The sequence below is a fragment of the Aspergillus wentii genome (genome assembly GCF_001890725.1).
Source record: "Aspergillus wentii DTO 134E9 unplaced genomic scaffold ASPWEscaffold_12, whole genome shotgun sequence".
NCBI classification, from domain to species: Eukaryota; Fungi; Ascomycota; class Eurotiomycetes; order Eurotiales; family Aspergillaceae; genus Aspergillus; species Aspergillus wentii.
Genome location: NW_024467843.1, coordinates 69,786 through 85,370, shown reverse-complemented (window position 1 = coordinate 85,370; position 15,585 = coordinate 69,786). Strand labels below are relative to the sequence as shown.

The 15,585-nt window shown below is 46.5% G+C and overlaps 7 protein-coding genes across 7 annotated transcripts; 3 read left to right on the top strand and 4 right to left on the bottom strand.

The window, feature by feature from the left end:
- The first annotated feature begins 1,266 nt into the window (after positions 1-1,266).
- On the top strand, positions 1,267-3,233 carry ASPWEDRAFT_46896 (SANT/Myb-like DNA-binding domain-containing protein). Its single transcript, XM_040836863.1, has one exon. It carries the CDS (start codon positions 1,583-1,585, stop codon positions 3,023-3,025), a length of 1,443 nt encoding a protein of 480 aa, XP_040683283.1. The 5' UTR covers positions 1,267-1,582; the 3' UTR covers positions 3,026-3,233.
- A 1,204-nt stretch (positions 3,234-4,437) lies between these two features.
- Positions 4,438-5,021, bottom strand: ASPWEDRAFT_306076 (uncharacterized protein). Its single transcript, XM_040833436.1, has 2 exons — positions 4,947-5,021; positions 4,438-4,899 (listed from the first exon to the last, which is right to left on the bottom strand). Exons 1-2 carry the CDS (start codon positions 4,987-4,989, stop codon positions 4,526-4,528), a joined length of 417 nt encoding a protein of 138 aa, XP_040683282.1. The 5' UTR covers positions 4,990-5,021; the 3' UTR covers positions 4,438-4,525.
- Positions 5,022-5,956: 935 nt separating this feature from the next.
- On the bottom strand, positions 5,957-6,553 carry ASPWEDRAFT_177854 (uncharacterized protein; the record flags this gene model as incomplete). The annotated part of the gene is made up of 1 exon (XM_040831728.1): positions 5,957-6,553. One exon carries the CDS (start codon positions 6,551-6,553, stop codon positions 5,957-5,959), a length of 597 nt encoding a protein of 198 aa, XP_040683281.1.
- A 974-nt stretch (positions 6,554-7,527) lies between these two features.
- Positions 7,528-7,767, top strand: ASPWEDRAFT_81537 (uncharacterized protein; the record flags this gene model as incomplete). The annotated part of the gene is made up of 2 exons (XM_040839562.1): positions 7,528-7,669; positions 7,706-7,767. Coding segments are annotated over 2 exons (204 nt in total), but the record flags the coding sequence as incomplete, so codon positions are not given.
- A 640-nt stretch (positions 7,768-8,407) lies between these two features.
- Positions 8,408-10,456, bottom strand: ASPWEDRAFT_46891 (GATA-type transcription factor). The gene is made up of 4 exons (XM_040836861.1): positions 10,068-10,456; positions 9,148-9,976; positions 8,774-9,100; positions 8,408-8,721 (listed from the first exon to the last, which is right to left on the bottom strand). Exons 1-4 carry the CDS (start codon positions 10,097-10,099, stop codon positions 8,551-8,553), a joined length of 1,359 nt encoding a protein of 452 aa, XP_040683279.1. The 5' UTR covers positions 10,100-10,456; the 3' UTR covers positions 8,408-8,550.
- A 566-nt stretch (positions 10,457-11,022) lies between these two features.
- Positions 11,023-12,205, top strand: ASPWEDRAFT_55556 (uncharacterized protein; the record flags this gene model as incomplete). The annotated part of the gene is made up of 4 exons (XM_040838232.1): positions 11,023-11,141; positions 11,207-11,333; positions 11,563-11,668; positions 11,703-12,205. The coding sequence occupies 4 exons, from the start codon at positions 11,023-11,025 to the stop codon at positions 12,203-12,205; spliced, it is 855 nt and encodes a 284-aa protein (XP_040683278.1).
- A 1,455-nt stretch (positions 12,206-13,660) lies between these two features.
- On the bottom strand, positions 13,661-14,443 carry ASPWEDRAFT_33295 (uncharacterized protein; the record flags this gene model as incomplete). The annotated part of the gene is made up of 2 exons (XM_040833755.1): positions 13,661-13,881; positions 13,927-14,443. The coding sequence occupies 2 exons, from the start codon at positions 14,441-14,443 to the stop codon at positions 13,661-13,663; spliced, it is 738 nt and encodes a 245-aa protein (XP_040683277.1).
- Between the last annotated feature and the right edge of the window lie 1,142 nt (positions 14,444-15,585).

Below are 15,585 nucleotides of genomic sequence, written 5' to 3'. Positions count from 1 at the left end.
GGTATTAAAGAAGAACCTAAAGGTTAATAAGGTGTTAGTATATAATATAAAGAATATTAAAGGGGTGCTATAGGGCTTACCTTAAGAGCTCTAGCTTAAGGCATAGCTAAAGACTAAGTATACTAGTTAAGGTTAGTTTATAATATAGATACTATTACTATATACTAGAGTATATAATTAAAGTTATTTTATCTTCTATTATTACTTATATAAAATCTGCTGCGGTGCACCACTGCCTCTTCTGTGGTCGTCTTGCCGTCTTGGGTGCGGGCCCTGCCCCATCGGGCAAACCGTGGAACCATGGACCCACTGCCTTTCCTGATGAGGAAACAAGATTGTCTTCTTGGGCTTAGCGCTATCTCCCGATCAGGCTCTTGCTGCTTTAATCCGCCGTGTCCCTGCCAAGCGTGCGAATAACGCCCTGGGCGGAGCGGGCGGACGGAAACACTGCCGCCGCTGACCACGTGGTCTCTGCCCCCGGCATGTGACGGTCTGGTGACGGGACCGGGCGGAATCCCGCCAAACGCCGATTGGCTCTCCTAACTCCGATTGCCATCATAGGAGAAGAAGAACGACTGAAAGAGCCAGTCAGCTCACTGTCCACTACACCTGTCGCTCCAGTTGGCTCGATACCACAGAATCTGCATCTGCGGGAATCGCGAGCCGTGTCGATTTTGAAACCCCGTGGAATGTGACGTCTCATGCTGCGCCCAATCCCTCTTCCACGGAGCGTTTCACCCCGACAGATAATTCGCACTTTCCACTTTCGCGCTGGAGCGGCCCCGGGACTAATGTGCGTTGAAGTAATCTCACGCCGGAGTCGCTGGATCTATACCGCAAGTCTCAGCCAGCGGGGATTTTTCCTGGCTCTACGAAAGAGTGGAATTCTCTGAGCCGTCGATGGCAGCCACAATGACCCGCGGGAAAAGCCTTGGAATGTGTTCCCTCATGCTTTCCTCAATCCATCGTTAGCTGGGCACTTCATTCTGGTAACACCTTGAAGTTTCGAAAGGGGAAAACTAGGCCAGGAGTGACGGGACGTCGGCTGGCAGATGCTCTAGGCACTGCAAGTCTTGCGGGCCAGCCTCGGTTTCGATGGTGAACAACAGTAGCTATGCTTAGAGTCTAAGAAGGCCCGGTCTCCCGGACGTACTGTATCAAGTCTTTGCGTCATGGGTCTCTCCCGCGGCAAGTGACTATCGCTCGCAACATATAAACTGGCCGCTTTCCCCCTTTCCACGCACTCAGTAGATAAATGTCGGTCACTTCATCTTTCGTCCCAGTCTGTTGCCTCTTGCATCATCCCACATCTGGCTAACCCCGATTTCGCTTGCCCTTTCCCCTTAGAATTTTCTAGCATCCCTCCTAGATACCCTGTCAATTTGTGCTCTGCAGTCAATCATTCTTACAATACCTTCCGCTTCCCCCTCCCGCCTTTTCCTTTCCTCTTTCCCTTTGTCCTTCGCTTCTGTGTTGTCCGTCTTGCTCTAATCGCTTATAACTTTCACTTTTTTTCCAAGGTTGAATTTGCCACGTTTGCCGTCTACAGCATCCCTGTTGTTGGTGACTGAGTACAGTACAGATGTCTTTCTCTAGGGCGGAGCCTTTTCGGTTCTATAATCCAACTTCCCAGCCACGAAAAAGCAAATCGGCAAAACCTGCTACACCTTCATCCGGGTCATTATTCAGCCAATTGCCAGCCACACATGCACTACCTAAGAAGCCACCGACTGTAATGTCATCTGAGGAGACATCAGCAATCTTACGTGCTCCACATAGAGAGACAACGATGACAACGATAGATCCTTTTACAACATTATCTACGCAAGGGACAGAATCTGACAATACCAGAGTTATGTCCAATGTTCCGTCCAGCGCGCAGTCGACCTCCGTGCAGAAGCCTCCTGAACCTCAACAGGAGCCGGATGCTCATATCGATGGTTCGTCCAGGGACCGCGGAACAACAAACAACAATTTTTCTAACGCAGAAACGTCCTTTGGGGGGGCAACACAGATAATTTCTCCTTGTGATAATGCAGCTTCTGATGAGCATTCGTCCGCTATTAGAAGTAAGCATGCAACAATGATGCCGGATCCTACACCGGAAGAATTGATGAGGCGTCCATCGAAGGAAATCATCCCTGGCCCCTCTGCCGCAGTTACACCGCAGTCAATTCGCGTTACAGAAGCAGTTGGGAGCCAGGGAGAAACACGTTCTCCTTTAACCACGGATCAACACATGGATTCATCCCATCAGGAGAACCCGAAGTTACCGATTATTGCTGTCGAGGTACCGCAAACAAAAACCACGCCAAATGAAAACAGTGGTGCCGAATTGACGACGTCCAGTGAAGATAACGACGATTCGGAAGACTCAAATTATGAAACCGAGTTTGAGGAAGCTGATGAGCCTCAACTGTCCAAATTTCCACGGTCGAGAAAGGGACTAAAGAGATCCTTGACGCCATCCCGTCCGCGGAATGTGAAGAAAACGCGGTTAGATCTTGGGCAAGTGCCTGCAACCTCGTCATCTCGTGGGGCGTTGTGGAATTTTCGATCGTCAGTATTAGAGCGATGCGGCCACTGTCGTTGTGACAGCCAATACACCCCTAACCCTGCACCTTCTTGTGCGATAGAACCAAGGCATATTCCTGTAAATGGCTACCTGGAATTATCACCTGGAGGCTTACGAACCTCCATCGTTCTCAACGCTGTCACACCCTATGATTTCACTGGATCATTATTCAACCAGCCCTCTACTAGTGCCACCATTCGGTATAATTCAACCAGTACTGACGGGGCAGATTCAGACAGCGGGCCCCATAATCAGTCACTACATAGAAGAAGAAAGAGAGCACGCTTCACGAAGGAGGAAGACGCCCTGCTAATTGAGCTCAAACAGGGTGGATTAAAGTGGAAAGACATGGAACAATATTTCAACGGGCGGGAATGGTCATCGCTACAAACTAGATGGTCAAGATACTTGCAGTCTGACACCCGGAGTCAGCATGTTTGTAATCACTAGAAAGTTGCTGGAAGCCTAGACTTCTAGCGTGTGTTGAGTTGGTCGTTACAACTGTGCCAAACCAAATAGCATTGAAAAGGTTTTAATGTTTGCAGAATAAATTGTGTCGTCGGAACAGCATCGGGGATTCCGGACTAGATATATTTGGAAACATCATGTAATGACCACAGATCAATTTCTTTCCTGAATCCGAAGGCCTGACACAGAAACTTTTATAGGGAAAGTAGTACACCAGAACTCATCAGAAATTTCTATCCTGTTTCCGGAGAATATAACTACCATTAGACTGTCAAACCCACCCATCGAACTCGCACATAGCCTATATAATAGCCGCAGGTCGAGGTAATTTGTTGAGTTTGCCTGTAGAGCTAATTGCCATTGTGACCTGGTAACCTACGTGTCGAAACTTTAAAAACTTCAAAATTTTTCCTTCTATCTTTCTGATTCAAACAGTGGCATGAAACAAACGGCAAGCACTACCTATCCCTTCTCTACAAGCCAATCAGGCTGTATTATACACGGTGGCATAATTCGATGAAATCTTCCAAAATATCATCCCTACAAAGCATAATAGGGAATGGTTATGGTACAGAATCTTTTTTCCCTTTCTTTTTTTTTGGGTTGGATTACACACATACACATTGATCCACCCTAGAATCCTGTCTCCCAGGCATTCGGTTGATAAATCATCCCGCATGACGACTTCCTACACTTGTATCTTATATGCCTCCCAATAACTCGCCTCGAGGATCTAGAGTTATCAGTTACAATAGGAATTACTCCACGTAGGTCATCTACGCACTTGGTTGCTGGCTATTTGAAGTATCATGCTCTCAGAAAATCAATAGGCGAATAAACTTTGTCAACGAAATGAAAGAGCTCAGAATACCAACGACTGCTAAATTAAGAAAGTATAGCAAACTTAGAATCGAATCTACAGAAATAATCGGAAATATTACATCTTATGTTTGGAGAATACAACAAAATTGACCCAAAAATACCATCCAGGAACTTGTAAGAATAGACAGGCGAGTATAATTGAGGCGTTTGATATTTTAAATATCGCACAAATAGATGGATGTCTCTCGACTTCACCAAGTCAAGTATTTGGTAAAATGCTGACCTCTGGTGGTTGTCTGGGACAATACCAGAATTCAGATTTTGAAAGGAGATTTTGCCTGATCTAGATTGGGAAGAGGGGCTGGTGAGTCTCTGGCGAGGCATTATGGCGACATGGCTTGTTGCGGTACCGCAGCTTGGATTGTTGTTTGTTTTGTAGCATGCCTTGAGACACGGCGCCTTTATAAATTTTTTTTTTTTTTTAAAAAAAATCTTTTGAATTTGAACTTGAAAAACGTTCGAATAGTATAACTCAGAACTAAATCAGGAGTACACAGTAGAAGAAAACAGCTGTTACTCTTGCTTATTCCGTTTTCGAACCATTGTAAACATTCAAAAACCACGAGAGATGGGAGAAGGCAGGGTAAAGGCAGGGTGACATTAAGCCGATGCGGAGGTACAACAAGCCTTACAGGTCCAAAACGCCGAAGGCCCTGGAGGTTCTCGCAATCCGGCTTCTGGCCCCTGGTTACTATAGCATCCTCGGCACAGAAGGTGGAAGCATAAAGAAAGCCGTACGTCCGCAACATGAACATGGCATCCTTGGCAAATGGTGTTTGTCCGATCGCGGGCAGCATTGTGGTATCTTAAAGACCACTCGGCCGTTGCGTGGTCTAGTCGATTTTGGAGGAGAGTCACCCGGAACTGTAATTCCTGACAACGGTTGTGGAGGTGTATGTTATTCTGCCAAAGGGTTGCCAATTCTCTTTCGAGCAACTCATATATTTGGTAGAATCTGGGTCTCCTGCGGTTTTCTGGGATAGTATTAGAACCTAGTTATCGAATGGAGGTATGCTCTGACCTTGGCTGCACAAAGAGGGGCCTGAGCCTCTTTGATAAGGCATGGCGACTGGTCTTATCCTGGGATAGCTCTTAGCCTTTCCAGGTTGATGGAAACGTTGTGTAGTAGTATACGGTGAATGGAAACACAGCAGCCTTTAAATAATCTCTTCTCGACTTAGCTAATATAGTATTTTCTTCCGCAACATTCTTTACGTGACGGTGAAACGCCGGCAAATGCCATCAAAGTCATGGCATAAATAGATAGTAGCGCTTCTCCGAGAAATATGCTCTTAGTTCTATCTATATGACTTTGTGTCGACATTTTCTTAGAACCCAACCTTAGGGAACATATACGAAAATGGCTAGTATCGTCTGCCGTACACCAGCAAAGGCGAGGGTCAGGGTAAGTGAATCACACGCACATCCAGGCCACAAGCACACGACTTATGCTAGAAGACCAACGGGGCTAGCCCATAAAAGGACATACAGGGCCAAGTGAAAAAGAAAATAATTGCGTAGGCAGTACTTGGTAGCATCCAAGGCTATTTCCTGGCTAATTATACAGCCTATCATTTCATTCGTTTGAAACAACTACATGTCTACAGCTATTCCCAACCATATATATACCGCAGTTTATTATACTGTATACAGGCAAATTTAGAGTCTTCTCAAAGCTAATGATGGCCGTAGCTGACTTATTACTCTGTTTTATGGCGTTCAAAATTTGCGTACACAAGCAAGGATGCATTCAATAGACAGTTGCATAATGTGTCGTAGATCCTACCCTACGAAGGTTTAAGCATACGTAATCTCGCTCTTGCACTTTTGTTATAGGACATCACCATCTCATTCGTCTTCGTCTTGGGAACGTCACCAGACAAGCCAAGCACGCTGGATTATGTCCGTTCTGGGTCCAGTCCAAATTAGAACGTCACTAACACTGCAGTTATCCGTATGTCTATGGTTTCGAAGTCTTCCTCCTGTCCCTTCAAGATCCCCTTGATGCTTTCCTTCTCACCTTTCTCGCTCTTATCCACTAGGGCGTCTCCAACCTTTTGTGACTGCTTTGGATTGAAGGTAGCTATTTCTTACGTCTTGTACAACTTCAGCACTGGGACGAAGTCCTCCTCGTAAAAGGCCTTCGGAAACTGTCATGACTGCAAAGCAGTATCTAACAGGTCCCTTCTTGGCTTCTATGGCTTGATAACCACAAATTTCACCATCATCTCGAGTTGTCTTTCCAGGAATGTATTTGGCCGTGTCAGTGAATTTTGGTGCTTTATGAATGGTATTAGGATATTCCGATATCGGTTTTGGTGCTCCTCTTCCCTCATCGACCGGATGTGCTGCTCGTTTGCTCGATTGTGCGTTGGTGGTGGACGATTCTTCAACGCTAACTTTGGGGGGAGCAGGTCGTGGATCGAGATCCATCTTGTCATTAACTTGTATTTTTTTGTTAGCTGCTGGTCCATCGTCATTTTTCAAATTTACCGGAGATTCATTGCTGATAGAGCATTGATTCTCGGTCTGGTTGGACACTTCACCATCTTGTGAAAACTCAGTTTGTGCACGGGTGACGGAACCCAAAGCCGGGATGGACGATCTAGCCAAAGATTCTGCAGCCATTTCTAATGTGGGTCGAGAGTGTTTCTCATGCAATTCTGTGTGGCTGCCTTTTCCTGGTATTCCACCATCAACTTGTTGTTTCTTATTTGGTCCATCTCCACGTGCCGAGTTCGGTGCAAGTCTATTACCGGTAACTTTGAGGCTGAGTTTCTTTGGCCATCTCAACAGTTGACACAGACTCAGACTGTGCATGGGCAAGAGAATCCGAAGCTGGTTTGGATGATACAAGCAAGGATCTCGCTTTGATTTCGCATGAGGTTTGGGGACACTCTCCATGTGAATCGTCATGGCTTCCTTCTGCTCCCATAGGTTGTGTATATATAGCTTGTTGCCTGGAGTCAAGTACCTCGCCAGTCTATGCAGAGATTGACTGTATGCTGGGAGTGGCGGATGACTCTATTGAAACACCGTCATGTTGGGGGCCAAGTTGTGGATATAAAGCCGTAGTGTTATCAACCCATTGCGTCTTGTTAATCCCCGATTCATCATCACTTTTTGGCTTTGGCACAGGTGTGCTGCTCGTAGAGCTTTTGTTCCTGTATTGATTAATTAGTTCGACAGCTGACGCGGACCCAGCCTGTGCATGGACGACGAATTCTGAAGCTGGGGTGGACAATCTAGGAGAAGATCCCACTTTAGTTACGGACCTGGTCTGTGGACGTCTAGATGTTTCTTTGGATCTACTAGATGTTGAGTCAATAGCTTGTTGGCGAGCATTCTGCGCAAGCCCAGGCTGTTCTTGGGTGATAGAGGTGACAGACTCCAAAACGGGAGTAGATTATTCACGCAGTGCCTCTGCTTTTGTCGCTGATACAGTCTGTGGGCGTCTTCTGGAGGGTTGTCGAGGCCCAGTAGCTTATGGATTGTTGGCTTGTTGGTCAGTGTCGAGTTCCTCGACTGTCCCTGCAGAACCAGGCTGTGCTTAGGCTTGGGTATGGGATGAGACCCCGGGTTTGATGACCCACGCGCGGAATATCAAAGGAGCTTCAGCCCTTTTCGCATGGCATATCTGTGAAGGCGAAGAAGTAACCGTGTTAACGCCTCCACCCCCATGTAGGTTCCATCCATCAGGGTTCACAAGTTACCAGGTTATTGAAGAACCCATACTCAAGGGTGGTATGGAAGGCAAACATGTCTCTAATATCATGTTAGCCCATCCAGACGTGAAAGGGGCGGAGGACTTCAGATACCAGATTTGGCCCGTTGACAAGACTTCTTCCTGGACTGCTAAATTCAAATCCACTCATTCCGGTACTCGATGCTGGAGAGAAGTAAAAGCGATGCCATTCGCTCATGGAGCTAATGGTCAGAATCTTCTGTGCGTATTTGAGAGCAAGTTAATTGGAACGATGCTGAATAGTCTGTGCTTCAGTCTGCCGTCCGCTGCCTAGGATACGCGACCAATTGTACGCATATCTGACTCACTGAACTGCACCATGAAGACAGAAGATAGATACAATGCGAGGGTAGGATCTATTTGTGGCCCGGAATGGCGATCATTACGAGGTTGATTCATAAAGCCCGTTCGATTAACATCAGACTATCTGTCGGTCGAGTTCATTTTCAACCTGGAAATTTTTCTTTCGATACTTTGAGGACTTCAGATGCTTGCGAAGCCGCAACTCTTTTGAGTGTATGAGCCACGCTATGATGGTCCTATTCCACAAACGCGTCCGAGTTTAGAAATCCAAGACCGGGACGACGGGTGGCAGGAGTGAATCTCTGTCAAGGGAGATGATGGCTACAGTAAGCGAGATTCCGCAGCCAAACCTTCCACATTTCAACATCCCTGGGAATTCGATGTTAGCAATCCAAAAACATAGAAGAGACATGCATGGAAGCCCAACAAGTTTGCATGCCATCAACAGTATTAAATAATATGCTCGTAGAACGCCTGAACCTTCTAGATCCCAATCCCTTTTCAACGCCTCGTAACGATGCATCCCTTAAAATTTCAATAACTTCATGGTGTTACAGAGTCTAACGCAGGCTTGGGTTTAAGCCTGGATCCCAAGACTGCCGATTTTTTGGCGCCCCATCTTGCGCGTCAACTTCGCATAGTGTAGACCGCAAGCATTACATAGTGTCCGGGCACCGTCTGGGCCACGACGCCATTCGGGCGTTTCCGCACGGTTACAACTATGGCATCGACCAGGAGGAGCGGCTTTCTGTAGCAGATTGTTAGAACTAGACAAAAGGGAGTAAAAGCAAAGAACGTACGCTGCACCGTTTCTCCGAGTCTCGTCCGTCAAAGTCACTACCGCTTGTACGGTCTTTCTGGTGCGTCGCCATGCAGTCATTACCACGAATTCTACAAGGCTTGTCAGCTTTTCTCTGCGCCATCTGCTCGGCCATGGCATACTCCTTATTGAGAAGCGCCGTTCTTATACACATCAAAGCATCGTGATTTCGACGTTGAATGTTGAGCATGTCTTTGATTTCCTGGAGTGAAAGCAAAAGACTCATTACAGGCCCAGAACGAGACTGATATGCTTCGTTCGCATAATGTCGTGTGAAGTCCACAATTCGGGAGGTCAAACCAACCATCTACCAAGATCAGCAGCCAAATTCTAGCGACGGATTAATTAGAATACCTCATTAAGCGAAGCCTCGATATCATAAACGTCGAGATGATGTGTCGCGGAATCGCCCAAAGAAGGCCCAGGGAACGCCTGCCCGGAAAAACCGCCCCTCACATTATATACGCGTGGTCCCGCATGGGGCCGCGAGTCGTATGATGTTGCTATATACACCGGCGTTCCCGGTGGAGGCTGTGACTGAAATGAGTAAGGTTGGGAATCACCGGGGTATCCAGTTGGCGAGGCAACGCTACCCGCAAGACCTTTATACTTATGTCCTCCTGTCTGCGAGCCGGAGATGGAAGTAATGTCAGTGCTTGCACTTTGCGTAGGCGGCTTGCCTGAGCTGAGCGATCGGACGGAAGCATTCCTTGAATCCTGTGTATTTAGTGACTCTAGACTCGATCGGGTTTCTGTCTGTAATTGCGACTGCTGAGACAGTGTTGGTTCGCGAAGGAAAGACCCTCCATTTGAGAACAGATTAGAAGAACCTGATGGCCCTTCCCCGCTAGAACGAGCGCCATGGTTCGACGAGAGGTGGTGCGGAGGTGGTGCGCTATGGGTTTGTTGAGGGGCAGCTGTTGTGGGAGGGGGCCGGTATGGGAGAAAGTCATTATTTCCTAGCGCTTCATGGATAGATGGGAGTGACTGTCGTGTTGCTTGTTTCTCTTTCTCATCTTCGGCGCGTCGCGATTCCGGCGACGAAATATAGCCCAAGCCTGCGTCTGTTGAATAGGGATAAGGGGGAGGTTGATTCGGGTACATAGCTGTTGGGCTAAGTAGAGGAGCGGGAGATGTGGTAGGCCCTCTGTAGCCTAGAAAGCCGATAGCTGGTAGATGATCCCTGGGCAATGGTAAAACAGTTAGCGCATTATGCAGTAGCAGTATCTCTCAGCGATGAGAAGTTTCATAATCAGGTGCATGTTTCGACATACCTATGCTTATGCGAAGCTTTTAGTGACCCCATGACGAAATGCTGTAGCCCGCTTCGTGAATGATAAAAGGTGTTGTAACCTTGTTAACAAGAGCTCCCCTAGTACCCGAAACTTGATCAAGCCCTTCGATACACGCAAAGACCAGAAGTTCAGAATGACGGAGTGATCGCTCCAAACGTGTATCCAAAACGAATTCAAAGCGATAATTCGGTCTAGCATTTCCGATAAGCAAGAATATGAGTAACGACAGCACCCGCATTTGGGCCACCTTTTCCTAGCGGGGATCAAAGGTATGTGACCATTCTCAAACAAAAAAATTGGCAGTCTGTCCATTCCTCAACGTGAGAAAAGAATACCCTCCGCATCGGGGACCGAGCGGTGAAGGATTGTGCCGGTATTTCATGGCGGTGAGGCCAGCCAAGCCAGCCAAGCCAGCCAAAGGGAAAGTGCGAGTTCATCTCGCTAGTTACGTCTTGGTTGGTGTGTGTCTAAAAGAAGTTCTATGGAGCAAAGTGCTAAAGGCTGTTCGTCCTGGAAGCTCTGTGCAGAATAAACTTTATAAATAGAACTCGGAAGAACATCACAGGGGAAAGATATCACTACGGAACACCCACCTGGAGGAGTGCTGGGGAAGCACGGAGGCCTCCTGCCGTTAACAACGACGCTTGCTCTTCGTTGGAGGGGAAGAAGCACAACAAGTGCAAAGCCGTTTCGTGGATCAGGCCGCTGAGTTACTCAGTTGTGGTGTCTTGCTTTCCTTGGCCCGCGGCTTCATTGGTCGGGGTGGTTAACAGCTGTTGAGGCGGGGTCAGGCAACAATGTGTCCAGCTCGCATCCTAGCAAAAGCGACTGGAGATAAATTTTGAAAAGTGCATTTCAAACCCTCAGAGATTGCACTCCGGCTCACAATATATTGTCTAGTTAGTTTTTACTCTAGCTTGCATTCTGCGCAGCCATGGTGAAGAAAAATCGCAAAGCTGTTCGGTCATTCGTGGCGGATGATCAAGAACCTGAACCTCCCTCGCCTGAACAGGATATGGATAGCCGGAGACCTATTCTGGATCTCGTTTCTAGGTGAGAAGCGTACAATTCGGTCCGGGTAATGGTCTTAGTAGGCCTTGTCACTAATATCAAATTAGCCTACATCTCAACTCCGACTACAGCGATTTGGTGATTATTTATGGGGGTAAAACCTTCCCAGCTCATAAGCTTGTAGTTTGCCCCAGATCAGAGTATTTTAAACAGGCTTGTTTTGGAGGATTTAAGGTACAAACTTTAGACCTCGGAATAATGACTGGGGATCGAGACTGACAGCCACTGTGGTGATTAGGAGACCAAAGAACCTATTAAACTAGGGGATAAAAACCCGGTTCTGATCGAGAAGGTGCTATAATTTCTATACACGGGAGATTACACTATTGGATCCCATGCACCTGAAGTGGGAGATTCACGGCTCCATGGCGATGGAGCATAACAAATGACTACAGGGCGTAAGGAAGAGACTGTAGTTAATAATATATCAGAACCTGCTCTAAACGAGCTTGAATCAGAGGTAGCCACCAACGAAAACGTTATTCCTAGCCTAGAGTGTACCGAGCCAGGTATTATGGGTGACTTCGCTACATGATTGACCAGGCCTAGTTGGAGGGCCTCTTGAAAAGGTCCCAAGTGACTTAATGGAGTCTATCGTCAATCCTTTGGGTGGATGTCATCCATGCTACATCCACATGTGTATTTTCGGCGAAGCGGATTACCTTATGATCATTGATCTGAAAGACAGAGCAAAGGAACAATTTTGTGAGTCTCTTAGTGGTTGCTATGGTAGGAAATTCTTCGCGGAGATAATCAAGGAGCTTTATTCAGATAGAGCAAACTATCAAATCTTGAGGAAACTGGCAATTAATGTGGTGATCGATCACTTGCCAAATCTTTGGAAAAGATTCGCCCCAGCGATCGATATCGAGCTCATGAAAGCAGTTCCTGATTTTTCTATTGATCTATGCCTTGCGACCCTGGATAACTATATGGTCGAACCGTCCAATATGAAGCTATATCCATTCCCTACTGACTTTGAATATAGAGGAGTTGACTACGAGTGTAAAGCCTGGGATACTACGAACTGGTCGTACCAGAACTAGCGAGGGTAAGGAGTTAGGACAGTAAGGGCTATCATATCCACCTGTATCTAAAAGTTTTACTTTACTGAGCTATTTCACTGCTTGCTGGGTCCCATGCGAAGATAAAATGTCGGGACCCGACCAATTTTGATCGGATGATGAAGGATTGCCAATGGCTGTTTGGATATTTAACGAGAGTACAATATATATGCGATAACTCAGAGCTCTCCCTCCCTAGCATGGCTTGCGAGGTGCTGATCGCGATTATCCTTCCTGGGGAACCCGCGGCCAAGCTCAAAGCTATATTTGCAACCCTTAATGTGACAGAAGTATGTTGTATGCTCAACCATATCAGGGTTTTTTGTGTCGGAGTGCCACTTGAGGTCCTCGCGGTACTGGAATGCTGATGTACAGCTATTGACTGTGCACTTGAAGTGTTTATCGTGGCGTGTCTTGTGACGGCTTTAAAAGGATTAGCCCTAGAGTGAGAGTATTTGGGTAGGGTCAAGCTAGAAAGACATAACTTACTTGAGTTTATATAGCTTCTGGAAAGTGAGGCTACAGCTGCCACACTTGAAAGGATAGGAAGTTGAGGTATGCTCAGAACAGGTCGGCTGTGGGTTTGTTGGAGCTGATGATAGGAGATCCTTATCCTCTCTAAGGCTAGCGTGTGGAGTCGGATCTGGTGGAAACGGGAGTGGGGGTGGGGAATAGCTCAGAAAATCATTAAGTGAAGGGGTCTCGAGGAATTGAGAAGATGAAAGTCCAAGGTCAGGGCCAGGATGCCCAATATCTAACCACGCAGGGTCAACGCAGTCAAAGACCTGATAGTGATGATGTTCATTTAGACGAGTGTTAACAAAGCTGTGATTCAAACTAGTTATCCTGGGAGGAAAGGTAGATAGGAAGGCTTCTGAGGCCCGGGTTTCTCAACCGGACGGGGCCGGCCTTCCATCTGGAGGAATGAAGAGTCGGAAAAGAGAATCAAAATATAATCTGGATATAAAGAATGAAGAGAAGACGTAAAGGGTGAGCAGCAGTCGGTTTATAGTAAAGAGTGACTAGGCAACCTCTTACAAGAGGCGCCGCTGTTAAGAGAAGAAGAATACCTCCAGTCGAGAAATCCTCTTCTTTATATGCTTGACGCAAAGAAAGTCCAGCACGCAAGGCGATCTCTTGGCAAAATGGCAGGCCTCGAATTTCCCGTTGGAGTTAGCTTGTTATTCACTTAGCTGCATCATGCATATGCAGCTTGAGATGCCGGTGCTATTGGCTCGTTAATACGCCACCGCAGTGGTAGGCCTCAAAAATGGGTCTTGCAAATAATTGATTATTGGGTGGAATTGGATATTGATATTTGCTCTCCACAGGTCTCTATGCTTATGTAGGTTCAATTCGCTGGACTGTAGGCACTCTAGAGTTGGCTTTCCGTGAAAGAGATTACGGCGAAAAACAATATCCTCAAGAGCGGCATGCTCATGCAGTGACACTGTGCGATTCCAAGGTTCCCGCGTTTGCAACACCCAGCATCTTCAAATATTCTAATGTCTTATTATCGCCATCACCAAACTTTTTGGTGCCATCCTTCTGCTCCAAGCTACCCCAAGTCAATCGAAGCCGAACTTTGTAGTAGTCACTATACGTAAGCTCTTGGTCATCAGCTTCACCTGAACGTGCATTGAGCCGAAGATTGGTATCTATAAAGATTAGTTAAAGTCATCGAAGTTGCAGAAAAAACGTACCGAAGTTTGGGTGCACGAAGTAAGGCATGCTGTAGCGATCCTGAGATCTCGGAACTTTGTCCCAGGAAATACGATGCATTGTTGATTTGAGCATCTTTCCAGTCCACAGTGAAAGAGCATCACCTATGTTAATCGTAATTGCCCCGGGAATGACGGGCACTTCATGCCATTGATTATTGGGATCGCGAATTTCCAAACCAGGCGACTCTGTGAACAACAGGGTCACGCTTCCCCAGTCGGTGTGCTCGGATAGCCGAGGAATAAAACCCTCTGGCTGTTTGTCCATTTTTGGGTATTTAATGATTTTGAACGTGTTACCTGGTAGCTCTTGTTTATGCGAAGCCGAGAAAAAGTCTCCCGGAAGACCCATGTTGACGGCGAAGCAAGACATTATCTTCAAGTTCAAGTCGTTGCACTGATGTTTGAAAGATTCAATCTCGGCAAGCTTATCTGCATCCCACCAAGAATGAATGTTATCACTTTTGGATAGCTCCCCCGCGGGCAGTCCAAAAGACATGCCCTCTGAAGCAGCGAATCTTTTGATATATTTCTGTCAGTAAATTTTCTTCTCTCCCTGTCTCCCTTGGAAACTGCGTCAGGGATCCTTACGTAGTAGCGGTATGTCCGTCATATCCAACTGGGTCTTCATTCAGTACCTTCTCGGACTTTATGTGCATTGGCAGGTCAAAAAATTCACGCGCCTGTTATATTTGCTATGAGTTTCTACCTTCAATGAATCTTTTGGTGGAAGTTTACCCGATCGAACATGAGGCTGATCCCCTTCACTCCATGGTCTTTCACAATGAAAAATCCCCATTCCTGGCTGGCCTTGAATATTTCTTTGGAAATATTGTCGAAGTCGGACGAGAAATCTTTCAAAGAGATGATAGGAAACTCCATCCTGTAAGAAAAGAGAAGAATGTTTGTTGCGTGAAAATGAGAATTGCTAATGTAAATAACGAGAAAGTATCCAAGCAGACAACCTTGGAAGTACAATGTTCTTTCTGGGTTTGACTGAGCTTTTATTTTATCTGACCCTGGAATAACACACCTTTAAATAATTCAAATTAGTGCCAAGAAGCTCCCTTTACTCCGCATGCATGTCTCACTCTCCCCCGGGGCCGAGATCTTAGAGACAGGTGTGATAGGGCCGCTCGGGCTTACTCCCCTAATCTTCAAATCCGAGAATAGAGTCCGAAAGGCCGTTTGAAGAATGACGTCGCCATTTATCATTAGCGAAGTTATTACATTACATATTGCAGTGGCAACTCGATTTCTTCTCGGTTCATTTACGGAAATATCCGAAGGACATTAGCACCGAGTCCCCGTAATCTTGGGCTGCAGAGCAAGAGAAGCCTTGAATTCGGGACATAATGATTTTCTGACATCATAAACATGCCAGCTTGAGTATAGGGCTATCCCACCTCTCCAAGGATCGAATACTAGAGTGCCCAGTTCTTATTGCCTGCTGGAGCGATCTGGCCACGGGTTTCAACGGATATACCGGAAAATATCGCACTCATATTGCTCAAGGCTCGAGTACAACCTTTCAAACTTAACGATTCTCTCCACGACTCTTCTCCCAGTCGCCGCGTGCCAACTATTGTTGTAGCTTCTTTAGGACAACATGAATAGTTGATATACTTCCTATGTGCTCTT